A 21,474-nucleotide genomic window follows, 5' to 3' on the forward strand; every position below is an offset into this window, starting at 1 on the left:
GTGCTGTGTGCTGTGCCAAAATATTCATATACACCCCCATCCTTGGCAACTGCTATCTGCTCTCCATCTCTATGCTTTTAGAATTTTGAGAATGTTATATAAATGATTCCATTTATACATTATGCAGTATATTGTATGTTGTAATTGAGTTTTTTCACTCAGCACAATTTTCTGGCAGTTGATTCAGGTTGTTAATGTATCAATAGCTTGTCCCTTTTTTATTGTTGAGTAGTATTCCATAGTGAGGATGTGCCAAAGATGGCTTAACCAATCATTTGCATGCTATAAACATTTGAGTTTTATTTTTCTTTTGCTACTAGAGGTAATATCTACTATGCATTGTTATGGATAGTCATGTAAATTTGTTGTGTAAACATATTTTAGTAACTATTGGAGAAATGCTGCAGAGTGCAATTGTTAGGTTGTATTGGTAAGTACATGTTTTTTGTAAGAAACTGCCAAATGATTTTCGAGTGGCTGCTACCATTGCAAATGAGAGATTCAGTTTCTCTGCATCCTCACTGACCTGTGGTGGTATTTATTTCTTTTTCTTAGCTGTTCATTATCTCACTGTGGCTTTTTTGTTTTACTTCAAAATAAAGTATATTATTTTTAAGGTTTTAACTTATATTTTACTAACATTGTTCTCTTTCACTTCCCCCTCAGTTCCTGGTTGGTGGGGGTTTTTATTGCAGTTTAATTGTTAGTGGTTCTTTAAAATCCTAATTTTCCCAGGACTATTTCTAATTTTAAAACTATTTTATGTCATCTGATATATAAATACTTTTAATTAATAAGATTACTTTCTTTGGATAATTTGTATTGTAGTTGCTGGAATGACTGGTACTGCGCATATCGATGGAGACCATATTGTTGTTTCAGTTCCTGAGGCTGTATTAGTTTCTGATGTTGTCACAGATGGTGGGATAACTCTTGATCATGGCCTTGCAGCTGAAGTTGTCCATGGGCCTGATATCATTACCGAGACTGATGTAGTAACAGAAGGTGTAATTGTTCCTGAAGCTGTACTTGAGGCTGATGTTGCTATTGAAGAAGATTTAGAGGAGGATGATGGTGATCACATCTTGACGTCTGAGCTAATTACAGAAACCGTTAGAGTACCTGAGCAGGTTTTTGTGGCTGATCTTGTTACTGGTCCTGATGGACACCTGGAACATGTGGTCCAAGATTGTGTTTCAGGAGTTGACTCTCCCACAATGGTGTCAGAGGAGGTTCTTGTAACTAATTCAGATACAGAAACGGTGATTCAAGCAGCTGGTGGTGTTCCTGGTTCTACAGTTACTATTAAAACTGAAGATGATGATGATGATGATGTCAAGAGCACTTCTGAAGACTACTTAATGATATCTTGTAAGTGACATTTAAGTTCCATAATTACTTGGTAGAAGTTGATTTATGTTTAACATGGACAGGTTTTCTGGGATGGGGGATCTGTTCAATAAAGGTCATGTGGGTAATCTTTTTGAAAAGTAATTTTTTTCAAAGCTGTGTTGTTGAGATGGCTTTTTGAATTTGCTCATGTTTTTAATTTACTCTGAAAATTCATACTTACAATGGAGTAAACTAATGCAATTTATTAATATCTTAGAATAAAAATATGAATTTGGAAGGTTCAAAAAGAACATTAAATGAAACAAAATTTTAATGGCAAGTATATGTATTTCAAAATGGGTAATTGTATGCAACCACCGCTTTCTCTTTAATTTGACAGATAGTAGAGTTGTCATTTCAGTTTTGCTTAGGAATTTAAGCATAATGTGTTAAGAAATGTGTGATTAGTTTTCTAATTAAATATTTAAAAACAAATAATCAACTCAGATTGTATTCTACAATTCTGCCTGTGTTTGTTTTCTGTTGTTTGTTCATGTGTGTGTATAGTCTATGCAAAAATACTTAAAACAAATTTATATCAGACTGACTTTATGATCTTAAGACATTCTGTCTGAATGAAGAAGATAGAAGTATCTTGTTCTCATTTCAAGTGGTAGGTTTACCTGAATAGCAGCAATAATAAAAATCTTATGATAAGTTATTGGTGGAGCTTAAGGAAGAAGTGGATCTATTCCTTATAAAATTTGAAGTCATCATGCTAGAAGAAGTAAAGATTAAATGAAGATTTCACTTTTCAAGGGAGGATTTTTTGTTCTTTTCTTTTTTAAAATAAAAATTGTTGATTGAGAAGTGAATTAACAGGTAGAATATGTGTATGTGTATATAAAATGATTGTTATGTATGTGTATCAGTGAATTTAAAACTAAAAACAAATTATATTTAGTTTGTAAATAATGATTCTGAAGTCTGATGTGTTAGCTTTTTTCCTCTATAAGCACTTCAAAGTGAATATGTACATTGTTTTGAAGTGAATAATTTAAGCCACTAAAAGACTGTGCAAATGTTATTATTCTTTTTAAATTGATGTGGATTACTAAAGCAGCTCCATATTTACATCTTAACCTGACATTTTTTTTTAAAAAAAGCAAAACTGTGATTATGGTTTTCTAAAATGGTATGGCAAAAGTCGAAGGTCTTTCTGTACCAAAACAAATTCAGTATGCCTTTAAAAGGATAGTTGTCAAATTAAACTCTCTGGTATTAAAGTGGTCTAAAATTTAGACATTATATGTATTGTGAATAGTCATATCTCAACATATCTTCTGTGATTTGATTCTGCAAAAGTTTTTTTTAAGTTTCTACAATATTTTAATTTAAAATGTTTATCTTGATGTTACCATATGTGTCAAGTGCAAAAGACTTCTGTCCTAGTCTAATAGAATTAGACTGAAAACTATAAAGAACATAGTGTTATTCAAATAATACTGGAACTGCTGTGGGGTCATTTTAGGGGAATTCAGACTGGGGATTAATTACCTCCTTAATTATGAGTAAAGAAACTGTAACAATTTTTAAATAAATACCTTTTTTTAAACTTAAATAATTTTTACTGTAGAATATAGGATATACAAAAATGAAATATTTTATATCATTTATTTTCTCACCACCCAGATCCATGATTTTTGTAATGATTAGAATATTCAAATTGGGACTAATTACTCTATCTTACCATTTTCATTTATTTTATTTTACTCTAGTTTGATTTAGTTTTTCCTTTTTTTTCTTCATCTCTTAATCTTTAATTCATGTTTTTACCTCTGGTTTTTGTTGACCATTAAATCTTCAGAAGTTCAAGAATAAATTGCCTTGAGAGGCCTCAATGTTAATTTTAAAAGTTCTCTGGTTTTTTCCCAAAATATCTTCAACTACTCTAAGAGATAAAATTGAGAACTTAAAACAGACTTTTATCTTGTTCCTGAATCCCTATAAGGAAATCTCAGCAGCTGGGTTTTAGTGGTAGGGAGTTTGTCTTCTCTCAGTCTCTGAGGTATATCTTAAGTTTTTTCCACTTTAAGACCAAATGTCACAATTTCTTTATCTTAACAGATAGTTAGGCTATTCCACTTGTGCTAAGTAACTTGGAAATTAATATAGGATAATTATCTGTCTAAAGTTGTCCCAGGTGTTCTTTTATTTAAAAATACCTAACACCCATAAGATACTTGTGGGTGATGATTTCCTTTATGAAAAACTTCATTGGAGAAAGGGGAGTCCTTTAAATAATTAACCAATATAATGCATTCAAAGTTGTTTTTTTACCTATAAAATCAGTTGTTATTTCTTTCATGAAAATATTCTTGTGTAAAGAAAAATATATTGGTAGGGTCATTATGGGAAATATCATGAAACCTCACCAATTTCAGGGATAAAAGGGAAAAGTTAGCACCTTTGTATTTTTTAATATAACAACTTTATTGAGATATTCACATGCCATACATTTCACTCATTTAAGGTGTTCAGTTCAGTGATTTTTCATATATTCACAGAATTGTATCACCATAATCAATTTTAGAATTTTTTCTTACCCCCAAAAGAAATCCTCATACCCTTGAGCAGTCACTCTGCTAGTCCACTTACCCGTCAGGCAAAATCCAGTTTCTGTCTCTATAGATTTGCTCTTTTCAACATTTTATGTAAATATAATGGTATAATATATGGCCTTTTGTGAATGACTTCTTTTACTTAGTATAAGTAAGGATCATCTATGTTGTAGCATGTGTCAGTCCTTCATTCCTATATATTGATGAATATATCCATATATTTCATTATGGATATAAATTTTATCAGTTCATTGGTTAATAGACATTTGGGTTGTTTCCACTTTTGTGCTGTTGTGAATAATGCTGCCCTGAGCATTCATGTACAAGATTTTGTGCACATAGATTTTAGATCTCTTGGATATATACACCTAGGAGTAGAACACCTTTGTAATTTAAATATTATTCATTTTTGTTTGTTTCATCATTATGTAATAGGGATCCATTATACATTGTCTTATCCCATCCCTGTGGTACATCAGTATATAGTTGACCCTTGAACAACACAGGTTTGAACTGTGTGGGTCCACTAATACAAGGATTCTTTTCAATAAATATATACTGTAGTATTACATAATTTGAGGTTGATTGAGTCTGCAAATGCAGAACTACAGATATGGAGGGCCAACTCTAAAGGTATACATAATTTTCGACTGTGTATAGAGTCAGTGCCCCTAAGCCCTGCATTTTTCGAGTCAGCTGTGCTCTGTACTGATAACATCATATTCACCATATTAATTTTTTGGTAGATGTAACAAGAAACGGGTGCAGTAAAAAGCCTACTTAGTTTTTTAAAGGAATATTATATTGTACATTTTACAAAAATGAAATTTTAATCAAATTATACCAATGGGCTATAGAAGAATGTTGAATGATACCACACTTTGTGGGGCTGGCAAATAATGCACCTTACTATTTTAATGTTATATTTAGCAACAGTAGAATTCTGTGTTGTATATGATATTACCTACTTATTACTAGCTGGGATGACATGTAGATTGAGAAATAACACTGTGGGACTTCAATGTTGTAAGCCTTATAACAAACAAAAAAGTTAAGGTTGAATTTTAGGTATTTTGAGTATCATCTGCATTAAGAAAGACTTAGAATCTATCTCTAAAGCCTGTTGATTGCCTGGTTTTTTTTTAAGTAATTTACTTATTATTTTACTTTACAATATTGTGTTGGTTTTGCCATACATTGACTTGAATCTTCCATAGGTGTACATGTGTTCCCCATCCTGAACCCCCCTCCCACCCCCGCCCCCATCCCTCTGGGTCATCCCAGTGCACCAGCCCTGAGCACCCTGTCTCATGCATTGAACCTGGACTGGCAATTTGTTTCACATATGATAATCTACATGTTTCAGTGCCATTCTCCCATATCATCCCACCCTTGCCCTCTCCCACGGAGTCCAAAAGACTGTTCTCTACATCTGTGTCTCTTTTGCTGTCTCGCCTGCAGGGTTATCATTACCATCTTTCTAAATTCCATATATATGTGTTAGTATACTGTTTTGGTGTCTTTCTTTCTGGCTTACTTCACTCTGTATAATAGGCTCCAGTTTCATCCACCTCATTAGGACTGATTCAAATGTATTCTTTTTAATGGCTGAGTGATATTCCATTTGTATATGTACCACAGCTTTCTTATCGATTCGTCTGCTGATGGACATCTAGGTTGCTTCCATGTCATGGCTATTATAAACAGTGCTGTGATGAACATTGGGGTACATATGTCTCTTTCAGTTCTGGTTTCCTCAGTGTGTATGCCCAGCAGTGGGATTGCTGGGTCATATGGCATTTCTATTTCCAGTTTATTAAGGAATCTCCACACTGTTCTCCATAGTGGCTGTACTAGTTTGCATTCCCACCAACAGTGTAAGAGGGTTCCCTTTTCTCCATACCCTCTCCATCATTTATTCTTTGTAGACTTTTTGATAGCAGCCATTCTGACTGGCGTGAAGTGGTACCTCATTGTGGTTTTGATTTGCATTTCTCTGATAATGAGTGATGTTGAGCATCTTTTCATGTGTTTGTTAGCCATCTGTATGTCTTTGGAGAAATGTCTGTTTAGTTCTTTGGCCCACTTTTTTTTTTTTTTAGTTGGAGGCTAATTACTTTACAATATTGTAGTGGTTTTTGTCATACATTGACATGAATCAGCCATGGATTTACATGTATTCCCCATCCGATCCCCCCTCCCACCTCCCTCTCCACCCAATCCCTCTGGGTCTTCCCAGTGCATCAGGTCCGAGCACTTGTCTCATGCATCCAACCTGGGCTGGTGATCTGTTTCACTCTAGATAATATTGACTGGGTCTTTTATTTTTCTGGAATTGAGCTGCAGGAGTTGCTTGTATATTTTTGAGATTAATTCTTTGTCCCTTGCTTCATTTGCTATTTTCTCCCATTCTGAAGGCTGTCTTTTCACCTTGCTTATAGTTTCCTTTGTTGTGCAGGTGGCCTGTTAAGTCTTTGTTAACTTTGTACTTTCTGTAACAAAGAATATAGAATAAATCTTGAAGTTGGTAATTTATCTCTAAAACTGTACACTAGCATATCTAATACTTCATCATATTCTATGAACTTAAAATACAGAACAAGTTTACTCAGTATATTTCAAAATTGTTCATTCTGAGGAATCTAAGTAGAAAATAAGGTACACATTAAACTGTGGACATTAAGAAAAGATATGAATGGAATCAGAATAGCAACAGTAATTTCAATACTTAAAGTGAAATTATGGTACAGATCTATTGAAAAGTGACCAGACAAATGTCTTATTTCATTTCATAAGCTTTAATTTTGTGAATTATAATTTTAATTCAGTTGATCATAGGAGGAACTGTGGTCACTTTAAACCACTAAAGTGTATAAAATAGTATTTATCATATGAGAGTATTTTTTTCATTAATTTACTGTAAATTATTCCAACCTAAAATTCATATTTTGGACACTTTTAAAATTTTTAATATTTTATATCTTTATTTCTAAGAATGAGAAAGTACTTTTTTTCTCAAGACTTATTACTTGACTTGTAATTTTTTTAAAGATCTCATTGTTTTATCCAACATATTTTAAAAGAGAGATTGTTAAACCAATAATATCGGATTCTTCATCTTTTTCCTGTCATTTTAATCTGCCCCATTGTCAAAAAAAATGTTTACCAAAAATGTGATAATAGAATCGGGGTCTATGATGAAATGAAAAAAATTTTTTCTATTTATCTTGATCTTGTAGGTGTTCTCTTTCATAGCCAGTAAACTATCTGAACTCTTAAATATTGTGGAATCATTTATATTTAGTCACAAAGTTAAAGTAGCTTTACATTGTAGGAAGAATTTCTGAAATGTGTTGTTTTTTACCATTGTGAAAGACCAAAAGAATAGTTTTGAATTTGTGCATATCAAATTTGAAACTGAGGTAAAGGCTAGACTTTGACCCATATAGATCTTAACTGAAATACATATTTTTAAGGGTACTGAGTTAAAAACTTTTAAATGTAACTTTTCATAGTTCTGGAATTGTTTAGATGTAGTCAAGACTTCATGATTTTTTTGTTTAATAGGGAGGAGCAGATTCTCACCTTAGATTACATTTCAGTTTTTATAGGGACAGAGCAAGCATTGAAATAAAAAATGGTAGGCATATGATGTTAATATTTTGGGGAATATATTGTTTAATATTTATGTCCAAAGAACAAACTCTATGAATATAATATATTCATTGTATTGTTCGTGCACAATATTCACTTGAAACTAAACACTATTCTTAAAGAATCAAAAATTTTAAGTATAATTTAAGTAATTATTATTGCTATACTTTTATGATGATTTTGAAGCAGAGCATACAATGGTTAAGTCTAGAAGAAGATACAGTTTATGATTTGATGTTGTCTTCCATTGACTCAACAGGAGTTAAAAGTATTTACTAAGGTTTTATTTTTATGATTTCTAAAACGCCCTTTTTATAAGATAATTCAGGTGTTTTCTCTTTTTTAGATAACTAGATTTCATATGCTAATTGGTTTAGATAGGCTGCCACTTAATTTGGAAACTGTTGTTTATGGCAGCTTATTTTATGAGTACTATATATTTTATGTTCTAATTTTTGTTATTAATTTTGCTGTTAGGAGTTAGCTTAAAATGTTGAACATGATAGAAGAGTATTTAATTTTTTTCGCAAATCACTTTAAAGCTGAAATATGAGTATTACATATATATAAATTGAAATCTGTGACTAGATTTTTATATAATTATGATCATGTAGTGTATCTGTCTTGAATTCTTTTTTCATGAACTATACCACTTTTAATGGTTTCTTAATAGGTTATTAATTGAATACAGTGGGTAAGTGGTTAACACATTATTTCACATTGCACTAATATTAATGTTTAACACCCACTAAATGTCACTGGTACTTTTTGGCTGAAATAGTTTTCTCTCTGTATTTTACAGTAGATGATGTTGGAGAAAAATTAGAGCATATGGGGAACACACCATTAAAAATCAGCAGTGATGGTTCACAAGAAGACGTTAAAGAAGATGGATTTGGTTCAGAAGTAATAAAAGTGTATATATTTAAAGCCGAGGCCGAAGATGATGTTGAAATAGGTATAAATACTAAATTTATTGCTATAATGGTTAGGAATTAGAGCTTACCTTTTCTGGAAACTATTCTTATACTGCCTTCAAATTGCAACTTTTTAATAGGTTTCTTTGGGGATGGAATACTTCTAAATTATATATATAAAAATGTAAAATTGTATATAAGTATATAAATATGGTACAGAACAAATCACTCTTAGGTTCTTTCAAACGTGTAGAAGATTCCAGTTGAGATTTCAAAACATGAGTGGAGGGACTTTGGTTTAGAATAGGAAACTGTGAGTATTTAAGGGTAGTCTAGAGGCAGGCTGCTTGGATTTTAATCGTAGTTCTACCATTTAGCTGGCCTTTGGTGAATTACTTAACCTCCTTCTATGTCAGTTTCTTCATCCATAAAATGGTCATAATGGTAGTAACTACCTTATAATATTATTGCAAGGATTAAATGAGTAAATACATGTAAAAGATGAAGTGCTTTGCACATACATTGTTATTTCTTAGTAATGACTGATAATTTTTTTTAATGACTGATAATTTAAAGTGAAATTTATATGATAATTAATTCTTTGACACTTAGAATATGTGGGGGGGAGTATTTTTCTAAAGGAAAATATTTTAATATATCTTCCTTATTATAATACAAAGTGTGCTCAGTCATGTCCGACTCTTTGTGACCCCAGGGACTATAGCCCACCAGGCTCCTCTGTCCATGGGATTTTCCAGGCAAGAATACTTGAGTAGGTTGCCATTTCCGTCTCTAGGGGATCTTCCAAATCCAGGGATCGAACCTGGGTCTCCTTCATTGGCAGGCAGATTCTTTATCACTAGCTCCACCTGGGAGGAAATTATTCTGTGATGCTTACTGATTTTGATACATGTTCTAACTTTTAAGGTGGAACAGAGATTGTCACAGAAAGTGAGTACACCAGTGGACATTCTGTTGCTGGAGTGCTTGACCAGAGCCGAATGCAGCGGGAGAAGATGGTTTACATGGCAGTTAAAGATTCTTCTCAAGAAGAAGAAGATATCAGTAAGAAAAAAAATGGCACTGTAGTGACTCATCCATAGCCATCATGTGTTCTTTTCTGAAAAACTCAATCTCAGATTTAAGCACTACGTAGTAGAAAATATCAATAAAATAAGTCTGACCCTTTGCTATAATTAAGAGGGAAGGGTCCTTTTGACTATTCATGCATATGTGTGTTGTTCAAGTGAGCAAACATAAAGATATTGTATCTCAGATACTTGGGATACAGATACCAGCAACATACGGTTCCTGACTTTACTAGAGCTCACAAATACGTAGGTAATTACTGAGAATCTACTTTGTGTGTGTATTGCATATGTTGCATATATTATCTTATTTAATTCTTATAACTCATTTTTGAGGTAGGTGGTATCCCTGTTTAATAGAAGCAAAAAATGCTTAAAGAAGTTAAGCAGTTGCCCATGGTCATCTAATATTAAATGAGGAAGATAGGATTTAAATTCATGACTGCCTTACTCTGCTGCCAGGGTTCTGTGCACATGGCAGTGAGCACTGTTGACCTCTTTCTGAGTTTAGCAGTGGAAGGGCTAACTGGTTGTTTCCTTCTGCTACTGAGGCATTGGCTGAGTAAGTATTCTTCCAAGTCAAGCCACCAGGATTTTTACTTATTATGCTGTTGATGATCTCTAAGTAGTTGCTGCTTAAGGTTTCTTGGAGCTGAGTACCACACAGGGTGAAAAAAGCTCCTGACAGTTCCTTTCCTGCCATAGTACACATTTCCTTATAAAGACATTTTGCTTTCTTCCTACTTTTCTCCTCACCTCAGTATAGGAATGCAGCCCTTTCCTAAGGCTTTTTCTGTCTTCTTGCCATGCTCAAACAAAAACTACTTTGATTTGCTCTGGAAGAGCAAGAGCCTCCCCTTGAGTGCATTACCTTGACAATACTTAACTTTACCTATACTACACTATGATCGCCACTCCTCAAATTTCCTTCCCTAGCATTCATAGGGAGCTGAATTCCAATCCCAAACATGAATAATATACCACAGCTGAAAATGTCAAAGACAAATGAGTCTAGAGGACTTTATTAGAAAAAGAATTTCTACTTGATCTCTAAATTCTTTACTTCTTTTTAACTCATTGGTCGGTAAGAAGGGGAATAATGGAAGGTGGGAGACTTAAGCTTAGGTTAGCTGATGCCAGAATTCCATGGGGATGTGCAAAATTTAGACCAGTGTCTCCTCCTGGTTAATTGAAAGAAAGGAACCTAGGAGAGGGATACTTTTCTCCCATATTTTTTCCACATTTTTCAAGTGAGTAGAAAATACCACTGTGTGAATTAAAGGAAAAGCATGGATTCAAGTCAGTTTTCTGTTTAACAGATTAAATCTAAGTGGATTATTTCACATAAAATAAACTTATTGACCCTCTAGGTTTAAATTCTTTTGTACTAACACTATATTTTTAAAAATATCTAACTTAATGTTTTTGTCTTCAGTAAGGTTTCTGAAAATCCTGCCTCTTAACGGGTGTCCACATAGCCTTGAGCACCAGCATTTTATATTATAACCATGTATATATATATGGTTTTCTTGCTTTAATTTTTAATTCTTCTTCAGTTACTGGTATTTTTGACAATTTTTTAATTGCATGTACAGTACTGCATTTAAGTTAAAATATGTAGGATAACATGGACCACTTTCTAATAATTGATTCTATGGGAAATGCTTCTGAGTTCCAAAGAATTATCAACCAGAATTATGGAACACAATTATTCTTATAAATATGTAATGCCCAATGGACTGTAAAATCAGTCAGTATATTTTAAGTACACATGTTTTATATAAATTGAAAGTCATTTTCATAGGATTAGGTTCTAAGAGGAGGGTAAGAATTTTGATGAATTATTGTCTCCTAGTGGCACTAGCCTCCCAAATGCCTAATATAATTTTTAAATTTACCAAATTGAAATCTTGAAAGATAATCATTTGGAAATTTTTACCCATTTAGTAAATATTTGGGGTTATAAATAAACAATTATTTCTAAAATTTAGGTTGTGCTGAAATAGCAGATGAAGTATACATGGAAGTCATTGTAGGGGAAAAGGAAGGAACTTTCCCTGAGACTCAACTTGAGGACTTTGATGTTAATAAAACAATTGTCCCTATTGTCTTGGCTGTGGTATATTTTTAACTGTTATTTTTTAACCTGATAAGTACATAACATATCTATTTGATCCACCTTTAGGTCATTAAATATGCTATGCTAATCGCCCCCATGAGTTGGCTAATACTATAAAATATTTTGCTGTGGACTGATTTATCTCAAGTTACTTACATGATTTTTATACCACATATCTTATGTTATTTAAAATGAAGTTTGCTTAATGCATTTTTTTTCAGTAGGGTTTATTTTATATCCTATCTGTATAAGTGAGCAGCATGAAAGTTTAATTTTTCTTAAATAGGAATGTGCTTTGAAAATTGGTCCTTCCTTTTTTGTACTAACACCACAAATAATGAGATATTGGGCTTTGAAAAGGAACAGAAATCTAGGTGTGCTTTTCTAGGAAGTATATAGTGAAAGGTAAATTAATCTAGTTATTTTTTTCCCTTTCTATTTGATCTCATTCCTACTTAATTTTCAGGATGGGCCAGGTATATTCTTTATTTTGAAAAATTTTATTGTTTAAATGCATTAATTTATCTTTATTTTTCAAAGTTTCATTCATTCAGCAGTCATTTGTTGAGCATTTTCAATTTTGAGGGTATTCTGCAGAAATATCTACTCTTTTTAAATTAAAAAATATAATTTAATTGTAAATCAAGGAGTCTTGTTTTCATTTGCATAGTAAGAACAGCTCCCATTTCCAATCTTTTAATTTATTTTTTATTTGGAAGAAAATTGCTATACAATATTGTGTTGGTTTCTGCCATACAACAAAGCAAGTCAGTCATAATTATATGTATATTGCCTCCCTCTTCTCCCTCCTGTCCCCCAGCCCCACTCCTCTAGGTCATCACAGAGTACCAGGCTGGGTTCCCTGTGTTATATAGCAACTTCTCACCAGCTATCTCTTTTACACATGGCAGTATATATTTGTTGAGGCTAGTTTCTCTGTTCATCCCACTCTTTTCTTCTCCCACTGTGTACACAAGTCCATTTTCTATGTCCATGTCTCCATTCCTTCCCTGTTAATAGGTTCATCAATACCATTTTTCTAGATTCCCTATATATGCATGAATATACTGTGTTTATTTTTCTCTTTCTGACTTACTTCACTTTGTGTAACAGGCTCTAGGTTAATCCACCTCACTGACTCAAATTCATTGCTTTTTAAAGCTGAGTGATACTCCATTGTGTATATGTACCACATCTTCTTTATCAATTCATTTATCATTGGGCATCTAGGTTGCTTCCATGTCCTAGCTATTGTACATAGTGCTGTTGTAAACATTGAGTGTACATGTGTCTTTCTGAACTGTGGGATTGCTGGGTCATATGGTAGTTTTATTCCTAGTTTTTTAAGGAATCTCCATACTGTTCTCCATAGTGGCTGTATCAATTTACATTCCCACCAGCAGTGCAAGAGGGTTCCCTTTTTCCACATCCTCTCCAGCATTTGTTTGTGGATTTTTTGATGATTCCCACTCTGACTGGTATGAGGTGATAACACTTACTGTAATTTTGATTTGAATTTCTCTAATAGTGATGTTCAACATCTTTTCATCCATTTGTTGGCCATCTATATGTCTTCTTTGGAGAAGTGATCTGTTGCCCATGTTTTGATTGATCATTTTTCTAGTATTGAGCTGTATGTGCTGCTTATACACTTTGGAGATTAATCCTTTGTTAGTTGTTTCATTTAAAATTATTTTCTCTTATTCTGAGGGTTGTCTTTTCATCTTGTTTATTGTTTCATTTGTAGTGCAGGAGCTTTTAAGTTTAATTAGGTCCCATTTGTTTACTTTTGTTTTTATTTCCATTATTCTCAGAGGTAGATCAAAGAGGATCTTGCTGTGATTTATATTCAAGAGTGTACTTCCTATGTTTTCCTCTAAGAGCTTTATAGTTTCTGGCCTTACCTTTTAAGTCTTTAATCCATTTTGAGTTTATTTTTGTTTGTGGTGTTAGGAAAGTATTGTAGTTTCTTTCCAAGTAGCTGTCCAGTTTTCCCAGCACCACTTATTAAAGAGACTATCCTTTCTCCATTGAATATGCTTGCCTCCTTTGTCAAAGACAAGGTGCCTATAGGTGCATGGGTTTATCTCTGGACTTTTATCTTGTTCCATTGGTCTGTATTTCTGTTTTTGTTCCAGTACCATACTGTCTGGATGACTGTAGGTTTGTAGTATAGTCTGAAGTCAAGAAGGTTGATTCCTCCAGCTCTGTTTTTCTTTTTCAAGATTGCTTTGGCTATTCAGGGTCTTTTGTGCTTCCACAGGGTCTTTTGTGCTTCCACACAAATTGTGAAATTGTTTGTTCTGGTTTTGTGAAAAATATATTGGTAGTTTGATAGGGATTACATTGAACCTGTAGATTACTTTGGGTAATATAATCATTTTCATATTGTATCTCTCCATCTGTTTATGTCATCTTTGATTCATAGTTTTCTGCATATAGGTATTTTGTCTCTTTAGGCAGGTCTGTTCCTAGGTATTTTATTCTTTTTGTTGTAGTGGTGAATGGGCTTGTTTGATTAATTTCTCCTGATTTTTCATTGTTAGTACATAGGAATACAAGTGATTTTTGTGTACTAATTTTATATCCTGCAACTTTATTATATTCATTGCTTAACTCTAGTAATTTTCTGGTGATATCTTTAGGGTTTTCTATGTATAATACCATGTCATCAGCAAGCAGTGAGAGTTTTGCTTCTTTTCCAGTCTGGATTCCTTTTATTTCTTTTTCTTCTCTGATTGCTGTGGCTAGGTTGTCCAAAACTATGTTGAATTGTAGTGGTGAGAGTGGGCACCCTTGTCTTGTTCCTGGTCTTAGAGGAAATGCTTTCAGTTTTTCACCACTGAGATTAATGTTTGCTGTGGGTTTGTCATGTATGGCCTTTATCATGTTGAGGTATGATCCTTCTTTGCCTACTTTCTAGAGAGTTTTTATCATAAATGGGTAATGATTTTTGTGAAAAGCTTTCTCTGCATCTATTGAGATGATTATATGATTTTATCTTTCAATTTATTAATAATATATATCACATTGATTTGGGTATATTGAAGAATCCTTGCATCCCTTGGATCAAGCCCACTTGATCGTGATGTATGATCCTTTTAAAATGTTGTTGGATTCTGTTTGCTAGAATTTTGTTGAGGATTTTTGTATCCATGTTCATCAGTGACATGCTTGGTCACTCAGTTGTGTCCGACTCTTTGCAAACCCTTGGACTGTACCTGCCAGGCTCCTCTGCCATGGGGATTCTCCAGGCAAGAATACTGGAGTGGGGTGCCATGCCCTCTTCCAGGGGATCTTCCCTACCCAGGAATTGAACTGAGGTCTCCCACATTGCAGGCAGATTCTTTACCATCTAAACCACTAGGGAAGCCCAGGAACACTGGAGTGGGTAGCCTATCCCTTCTCCAGGGGATCTTCCCAGCCCAGGAATCAAACTGGGGTCTCCTGCATTGCAGGTGGATTTTTTACCAGTTGAGCTACCAGGGAAGCCCATCATCAGTGATACTGGCCTGTAATTTTATTTTTTTGTGGTATCTTTGTCTGGTTTTGGTGTCAGGGTGATGATGGCCTCGTAGAATGTCTACTCAGGTTTGATATAGAAAGTAAGGTTTTCCTATAAATTAGTAGTTCCAAGGATGCTCACAGCAGCCCTTACTTTCAGTGTGTGAAATTATCTAATCTATGGGAGTGGAAGAACTCAACAACAAAAAGTTTAATCCAAAGAATGGTGATTGATGTAAGATTTTGTAAATGTGATCCATTGATAATTGTTATACTCAGTCTATCAGTTTTTAATTTGTCTTTTTTTTTAAGGAGATGAAAGAAGAGTTTCTCGAAGGTATGAAGATTGTCAGTCATCAGGTGAGAGAGCATTATATGTGAGATGTAAGTTAAGTAGCTGGTTTTGTATACTATTTGGTAGATAAAGAGTTACTAGTTTGTGTGTACAGACCCATTAGACTCTTATTTGCCTAGTCATATCTAGTTAGTTATAAGAGTTTATTTCTTCAAGGAATTTTATTTAGAGACATAATGTATGTAATTCTGTGAGCGCAGTTCATTTTAGATTTACCTCAGAATTTCCCTTGAGGTCCACTGGTTAAGACTCCATGTGCCCACTGCAGGAGGTGCAGGTTTAATTCCTGATTGGGGAACTGAGATCCCACATGCCACACGATGTTGCCAGAAAGTAAAAATAAAAAATTTCTTTTTCAAGATACAAATGTCAGGCCACTTACTGCATGGGCCATAAAAGGTTACTATGGAAAAAATTATAAAATAGAAATTTTTCTGATTTGAAAGTAAAAATTGCCCATGATATCAGCCACTTGTTAATGTTCTCCTTGGGATGGAACTATTTTCTTAATTTCTATGCAGCCAGTAGATTTATATAGATGTTACATAAAACTCATGTATTGGCTTAAGTATTTTTTAGTTTTAATATACTTAATATAGTGTTTTTTATTCCATGCTTGATAGTTCTTTTTATTTTCTTACACAGGGGAAATAAAGTATCTGACTATCTTGTTTCTAACCTTAGGAGGTTTTTCACTCTTTAAATTTAAATATAGATTTCAGGTGAATTAATGAGAGACATACATATCATAGCATTTAAGCTAAACAGTATCTTGGGCTACATTTTTAAACTAAATTGCATAACACAAGAGATTGTGAGAACTGATATTTTATTGAGTATTTTGTATACACTGATTCCATTGAAATTTTGGTAAATTGCCTGTCACATTTATCTTAACTCTTAAAAAATCAATCTTACTACTTTTAAACATTAAGTAAACCATTTTGAAGCATAAATAGAAGAAGTTGTTGTTTGTCATGTATTACACAGTTACCATGATTGTATTGGTTGTCTGACATGTATAAATTAATTCTTTGCTAAATCTCTTTAATTTCATCAGCCTTCATTAGTGAGAAAATTGAGCTGATGTAAAGATTTTGTTCATGGTCATAAAATTCAGTTTCTTACATTTCATTTACCTGATCAGTTTGTTCCTTTAGGATGAATAAACTGGGATATTTTAAAGTTAATTTCACATGGTATCATATTTTTGCATATTCACTTGAGAGATATTTTTGCATATTCACTTGAGAGATGAGTGTACTTTGTGAAATTTAGCACCTCAATGGCAATTGAATGCCAAGTTTTCTCTAGTAATTCATGTAATCACAATGAAAAGATTATAAATATATATAGTTTAATGGTGTATTGATTTTTTTTCAGGAAATACTTTAGACTCAACATTAGAAAACAGAAGTAGTACAGCAGCACAATACCTTCAAATCTGTGATAGTATTAATACAAATAAAGTACTTAAACAAAAAACCAAGAAGAGGAGAAGGGGAGAAACGAGGCAGTGGCAAACAGGTAAAGTACTAATACATTCCTTTATGAATATTATAATTACTTGAAATGCAGTAGTATTTTTTGTAACCTGAGAATATAAGTCAGTTGTTTGTAGTGTAGTTAGTCCTACTCTCATATACTTGTGTTTTATCTAAATAGTTGGTTTTTTTAAAAAATGTTTTACTGTTACTTAGCAAATCTGTGCTTGTTTGCTTTTTACCCAGGTGATGTTTTTTAAAAGAGAATTTTCAGGTTGTTACAAAGTGCATGTGATATAGCATTTTGGCAGATAAATGGTCTATAGTAGAGTGCTGCTCATTATGTTTTAGTGTGCTCAGTTCATTCTCTCAGTCATGTCTGACTTTGTGACACCATGGACTACAGCACACCAGGCTTCTCTGTCCATCACTAACTCCTGGAGCTTTACTTTATTATAAGTTGCATTTAATCTACATCTTGTCTTACAGGGTTTTATTCCACTAGTATAGTTCTCACATTGTGAATGTCAGCTAATTTTGCTACCTTTGTTGTAAAACCCTTTTAAAACAGTCTGGCCAAATGTTACAACTTCCGTTTTTGTTTTTTTTTTAAATCTAGCTGTTATAATAGGCCCTGATGGACAACCCCTGACAGTGTATCCTTGCCATATTTGCACAAAAAAGTTTAAATCCAGAGGATTCTTGAAAAGACACATGAAGAATCATCCTGATCATTTGATGAGAAAAAAATATCAGTGTACAGATTGTGACTTTACAACTAACAAGAAAGTGAGTTTCCATAACCATTTAGAAAGCCATAAGCTTATAAACAAAGTTGACAAAACCCATGAATTTACAGAATACACACGAAGATACAGAGAAGCTAGTCCATTGAGTTCAAATAAACTTATATTAAGAGACAAGGAGCCGAAGATGCACAAGTGCAAATACTGTGACTATGAAACTGCAGAACAAGGACTGTTAAACCGACATTTACTGGCTGTTCACAGCAAGAATTTTCCTCATGTTTGTGTTGAGTGTGGGAAGGGCTTTCGACATCCTTCTGAACTCAAGAAACATATGAGAACCCATACTGGTGAGAAGCCATATCAGTGTCAGTATTGTGTTTTCAGGTGTGCAGATCAATCAAATTTGAAAACTCATATTAAGTCTAAACATGGTAACAACTTACCATATAAATGTGAGCATTGTCCCCAAGCATTTGGTGATGAGAGAGAACTTCAACGCCATCTGGATTTGTTTCAAGGACATAAGACACACCAGTGTCCTCATTGTGACCATAAGAGCACCAACTCAAGTGACCTTAAACGGCACATCATATCTGTCCACACTAAGGATTTTCCTCACAAATGTGAGGTCTGTGATAAAGGTTTCCATCGCCCTTCTGAGCTCAAAAAGCATAGTGATATCCATAAGGGTAGGAAGATTCATCAGTGTAGGCACTGTGACTTTAAAACATCAGATCCATTTATTCTTAGTGGTCATATCCTTTCAGTTCATACTAAGGATCAGTCATTGAAGTGTAAAAGATGCAAAAGAGGGTTCAGACAACAAAATGAGCTCAAAAAGCATATGAAGACTCACACTGGAAGGAAGATTTACCAATGTGAGTATTGTGAATACAGCACTACAGATGCATCTGGCTTTAAACGACATGTGATATCAATACATACAAAAGACTATCCACACAGGTGTGAATTCTGCAAGAAGGGATTCCGACGACCATCAGAAAAAAATCAGCATATTATGAGGCACCACAAGGAGGCTCTTATATAATAAGATCAATATAAAGAAAAGCTATTTAGAAAATATGACATGCTACATGGGAAGATAATTTCACAAACTGTTTCACCTGGTTACATAGCTTGATATTAAATTATAAATTTACATTCTTTTTATTAAAGATCTTAATGTATTTGAATTGAGAGGGGATCTCATAGCCCTTTGAAATTACTTAAAGAATTTAAGGAGCACCATAGAATGGTTGCAGAAAACCTTATTGTCTATTTAATGGTATAAACATAATTCAACTACAGAGGGGAAGAGCAAAGACAACCACTTTATTTGGCTGATCATACTAGAGACAAATCTTTCTGAAAAGATCATATCTAATTAAGGAGTGATGCTTTGCTTTGGCAAACAAGCCTCACTTTTATGCAGTTTTGGAAATGGGATGGAAAAATAAAATGCAGTCATCCATCAGTCACTTAGTCAGTGAATCTTTATATGGTACCTGGAAATTGAATTCCAGAAATGGCAAAAGTTTTGTGTATTCATTAAAAGAAATTTCACTGAAAAACAGGTTAGATTAATTCAATACTATTTAGAAGGATTTCAAAGCTACTAAGGTTTTATTACAGGATAGGATGTTTAAAATACAGCATTCTGTACTGAAGTCTAAAGATTAAAGTTCCCCTTTTTTCTGATGTTCAAGTTGATGTTCAGTATGGCATATATGACAAAAGTATATTTGAGTCAAATGTGGCTTTCTAAAATGGATGCAGCAGTAATGTTGCAAACAAAGCTAGCACTATATTTCTTAATGATATTAAGATTAAATTGAGAGAACACAGTTTTCTTAAATATTTAGTTTTTTTAGGACAGTCATAGCAAGTATGATTGTTCCAGTCTTACTTGCTCTAATGTTTAAAGGTGCAATTTTATGCCATTATTGAAAATTTTGATTTTTAAAATCTATATACCATATTATTAACATACATTTTCAATGTGAGGCAGTATTTATGCAGTATTTAACAAAACACTATGCTGCCAATAGAGCTTGAAGGTGGATATTCAGTTTACATTGTATAAAATATGCATCCTTTTAACAACACTTTATGTTAGCATGCTGCAAATCAACATGGCGCTTAATATAAAAAGCTGGTTTAGGGACATTTAATGAAAATCCTGTTCATAAATGTAATGCATATGATGTGTATTTTTAAGTTTTAGTTGCTTCATGTTTACACTCAGCTGTTCAGTATAATTAAAATGTAATTTTACTCCATGCTATATTGTGGCTTTGTGTTTTAAATAATGTTCACCTTTCTGTTTTTGCACCAGGTAAGAATCAGTTCCTTGAGAATAAATTTTTTATCTTTCTTAATTCAGAATATTAAATTTGGAAAATCTAAAGTTGTGTGTCATGTGGTTGTAAATGATGTACACGCTGTAAGATAAGATTGTCACTGTTAATGTGGGATTATTATTTCTAAATGTTACTCATTGAAATGAGCATACAATAAAAAGCATTTATTGCACTTAAAGGCTTTATGAGTTTATTTAAAGTTGTGTTATAATGTCCATTCTTGAAAGACTTTTTACTTAAAATTGCTCTTAGGCATTTTTTGTCTGCAGTTTAATGTTTTATAGAATTTTGTGCATTAACAACATGAGCTAGGAATTTAAACAGTTATGATGGCTATAGCATGATTTTTCCTCAAAATTTAAAGTTGCTCATCTTAAGACTTGAGACTTAGTATTATAGGGAAAACTAAAAATTCTTAGTCTGCTTAAGTAACGTTATCCTAAAAAATGAATCTAATTATGTTCCCGTAGACCAATATACATTCATTAAGTCAAGGCTTTGGGAAAGATTCTGCAAATGAGCATAGTAGTCAGTGTTCAGTAGAATTCATGTACCTAGATATATAGCACTATTGCTTAAGACTCTGTCAGTTGGATTAATTATTCTTTAATGATCACTAAGAGAAAAAGCCATTACATGTTAGACCAATGTTTTAAGCTTTAATGTCTATAGAGTTTGTCTAGGGATAGTGTTAAAATACATATTCTATAGGTGTGGGCTGGGGTCTACTATTCTGTATTTCTATCAAGCTGCCAATGTGTTAACCACCGATAGGAATAGTGAGATGTTAGACAAAGCCCCCGTGTAATTCTGGTACACTTTGGCAGCTTTGCTTAAACAATTTCGAGTAAGTATAATGAGGAAATCCATACTGAAGACTTGGCATTTGAGCTGAGACTTGAGTGCCAAGAAGAAACCAGTCATGTGAAGATTTTGTGCAAGAGCATTCAAGGCAGAGAAACATGCAAATACAGACAACCTGAGATGGTACAAGCTTTGGCTGCATCATGGTGAAAGGAACTGATAATGGATGAGACCTGTGAGAATTTGAAATAAGAAGTCAGATGGTTTTAAGGAAAGGAGTGATGTGATTTACATTTCGAAGATCATTTTGGAAGCTGTGCGAAGAATGTAGAGAAGCAAAGGGAAGCAGGGAGTCATGTGAAGAGGTTATTCCATTCATTCATGGCTACAGTGGGGCAAATGGACTCTCTTATTAATTGGATCTAGAAAACCTCAGCCAAGATAGAACAGGTAAGAATTCAGCCCATGTTACAAACAAGAGATTGCC

General features: G+C 33.4%; 1 protein-coding gene across 7 annotated transcripts in view; it reads left to right on the forward strand.

Moving 5' to 3' along the window:
- Positions 1-20,355, forward strand: part of ZNF711 (zinc finger protein 711) — a 28,818-nt gene extending 8,463 nt beyond the window's left edge. For 6 of the 7 annotated variants that reach the window (XM_020902160.2, XM_020902163.2, XM_020902162.2 and 3 more), the window contains 6 exons: positions 829-1,371; positions 8,410-8,565; positions 9,452-9,589; positions 15,548-15,595; positions 16,974-17,117; positions 17,694-20,355. In XM_020902160.2, coding sequence (XP_020757819.1) covers positions 829-1,371; positions 8,410-8,565; positions 9,452-9,589; positions 15,548-15,595; positions 16,974-17,117; positions 17,694-18,871 — 2,207 coding nt within the window. In that variant the 3' untranslated portion in view covers positions 18,872-20,355. Of the gene's footprint in view, positions 1-828; positions 1,372-8,409; positions 8,566-9,451; positions 9,590-11,603; positions 11,738-15,546; positions 15,596-16,973; positions 17,118-17,693 lie in introns of all 7 variants that reach the window. The other variant, XM_070461992.1, reaches the window with a different exon arrangement.
- Positions 20,356-21,474: the final 1,119 nt, after the last annotated feature.

This window comes from Odocoileus virginianus, chromosome X (assembly GCF_023699985.2).
Source record: "Odocoileus virginianus isolate 20LAN1187 ecotype Illinois chromosome X, Ovbor_1.2, whole genome shotgun sequence".
NCBI lineage: Eukaryota > Metazoa > Chordata > Mammalia > Artiodactyla > Cervidae > Odocoileus > Odocoileus virginianus.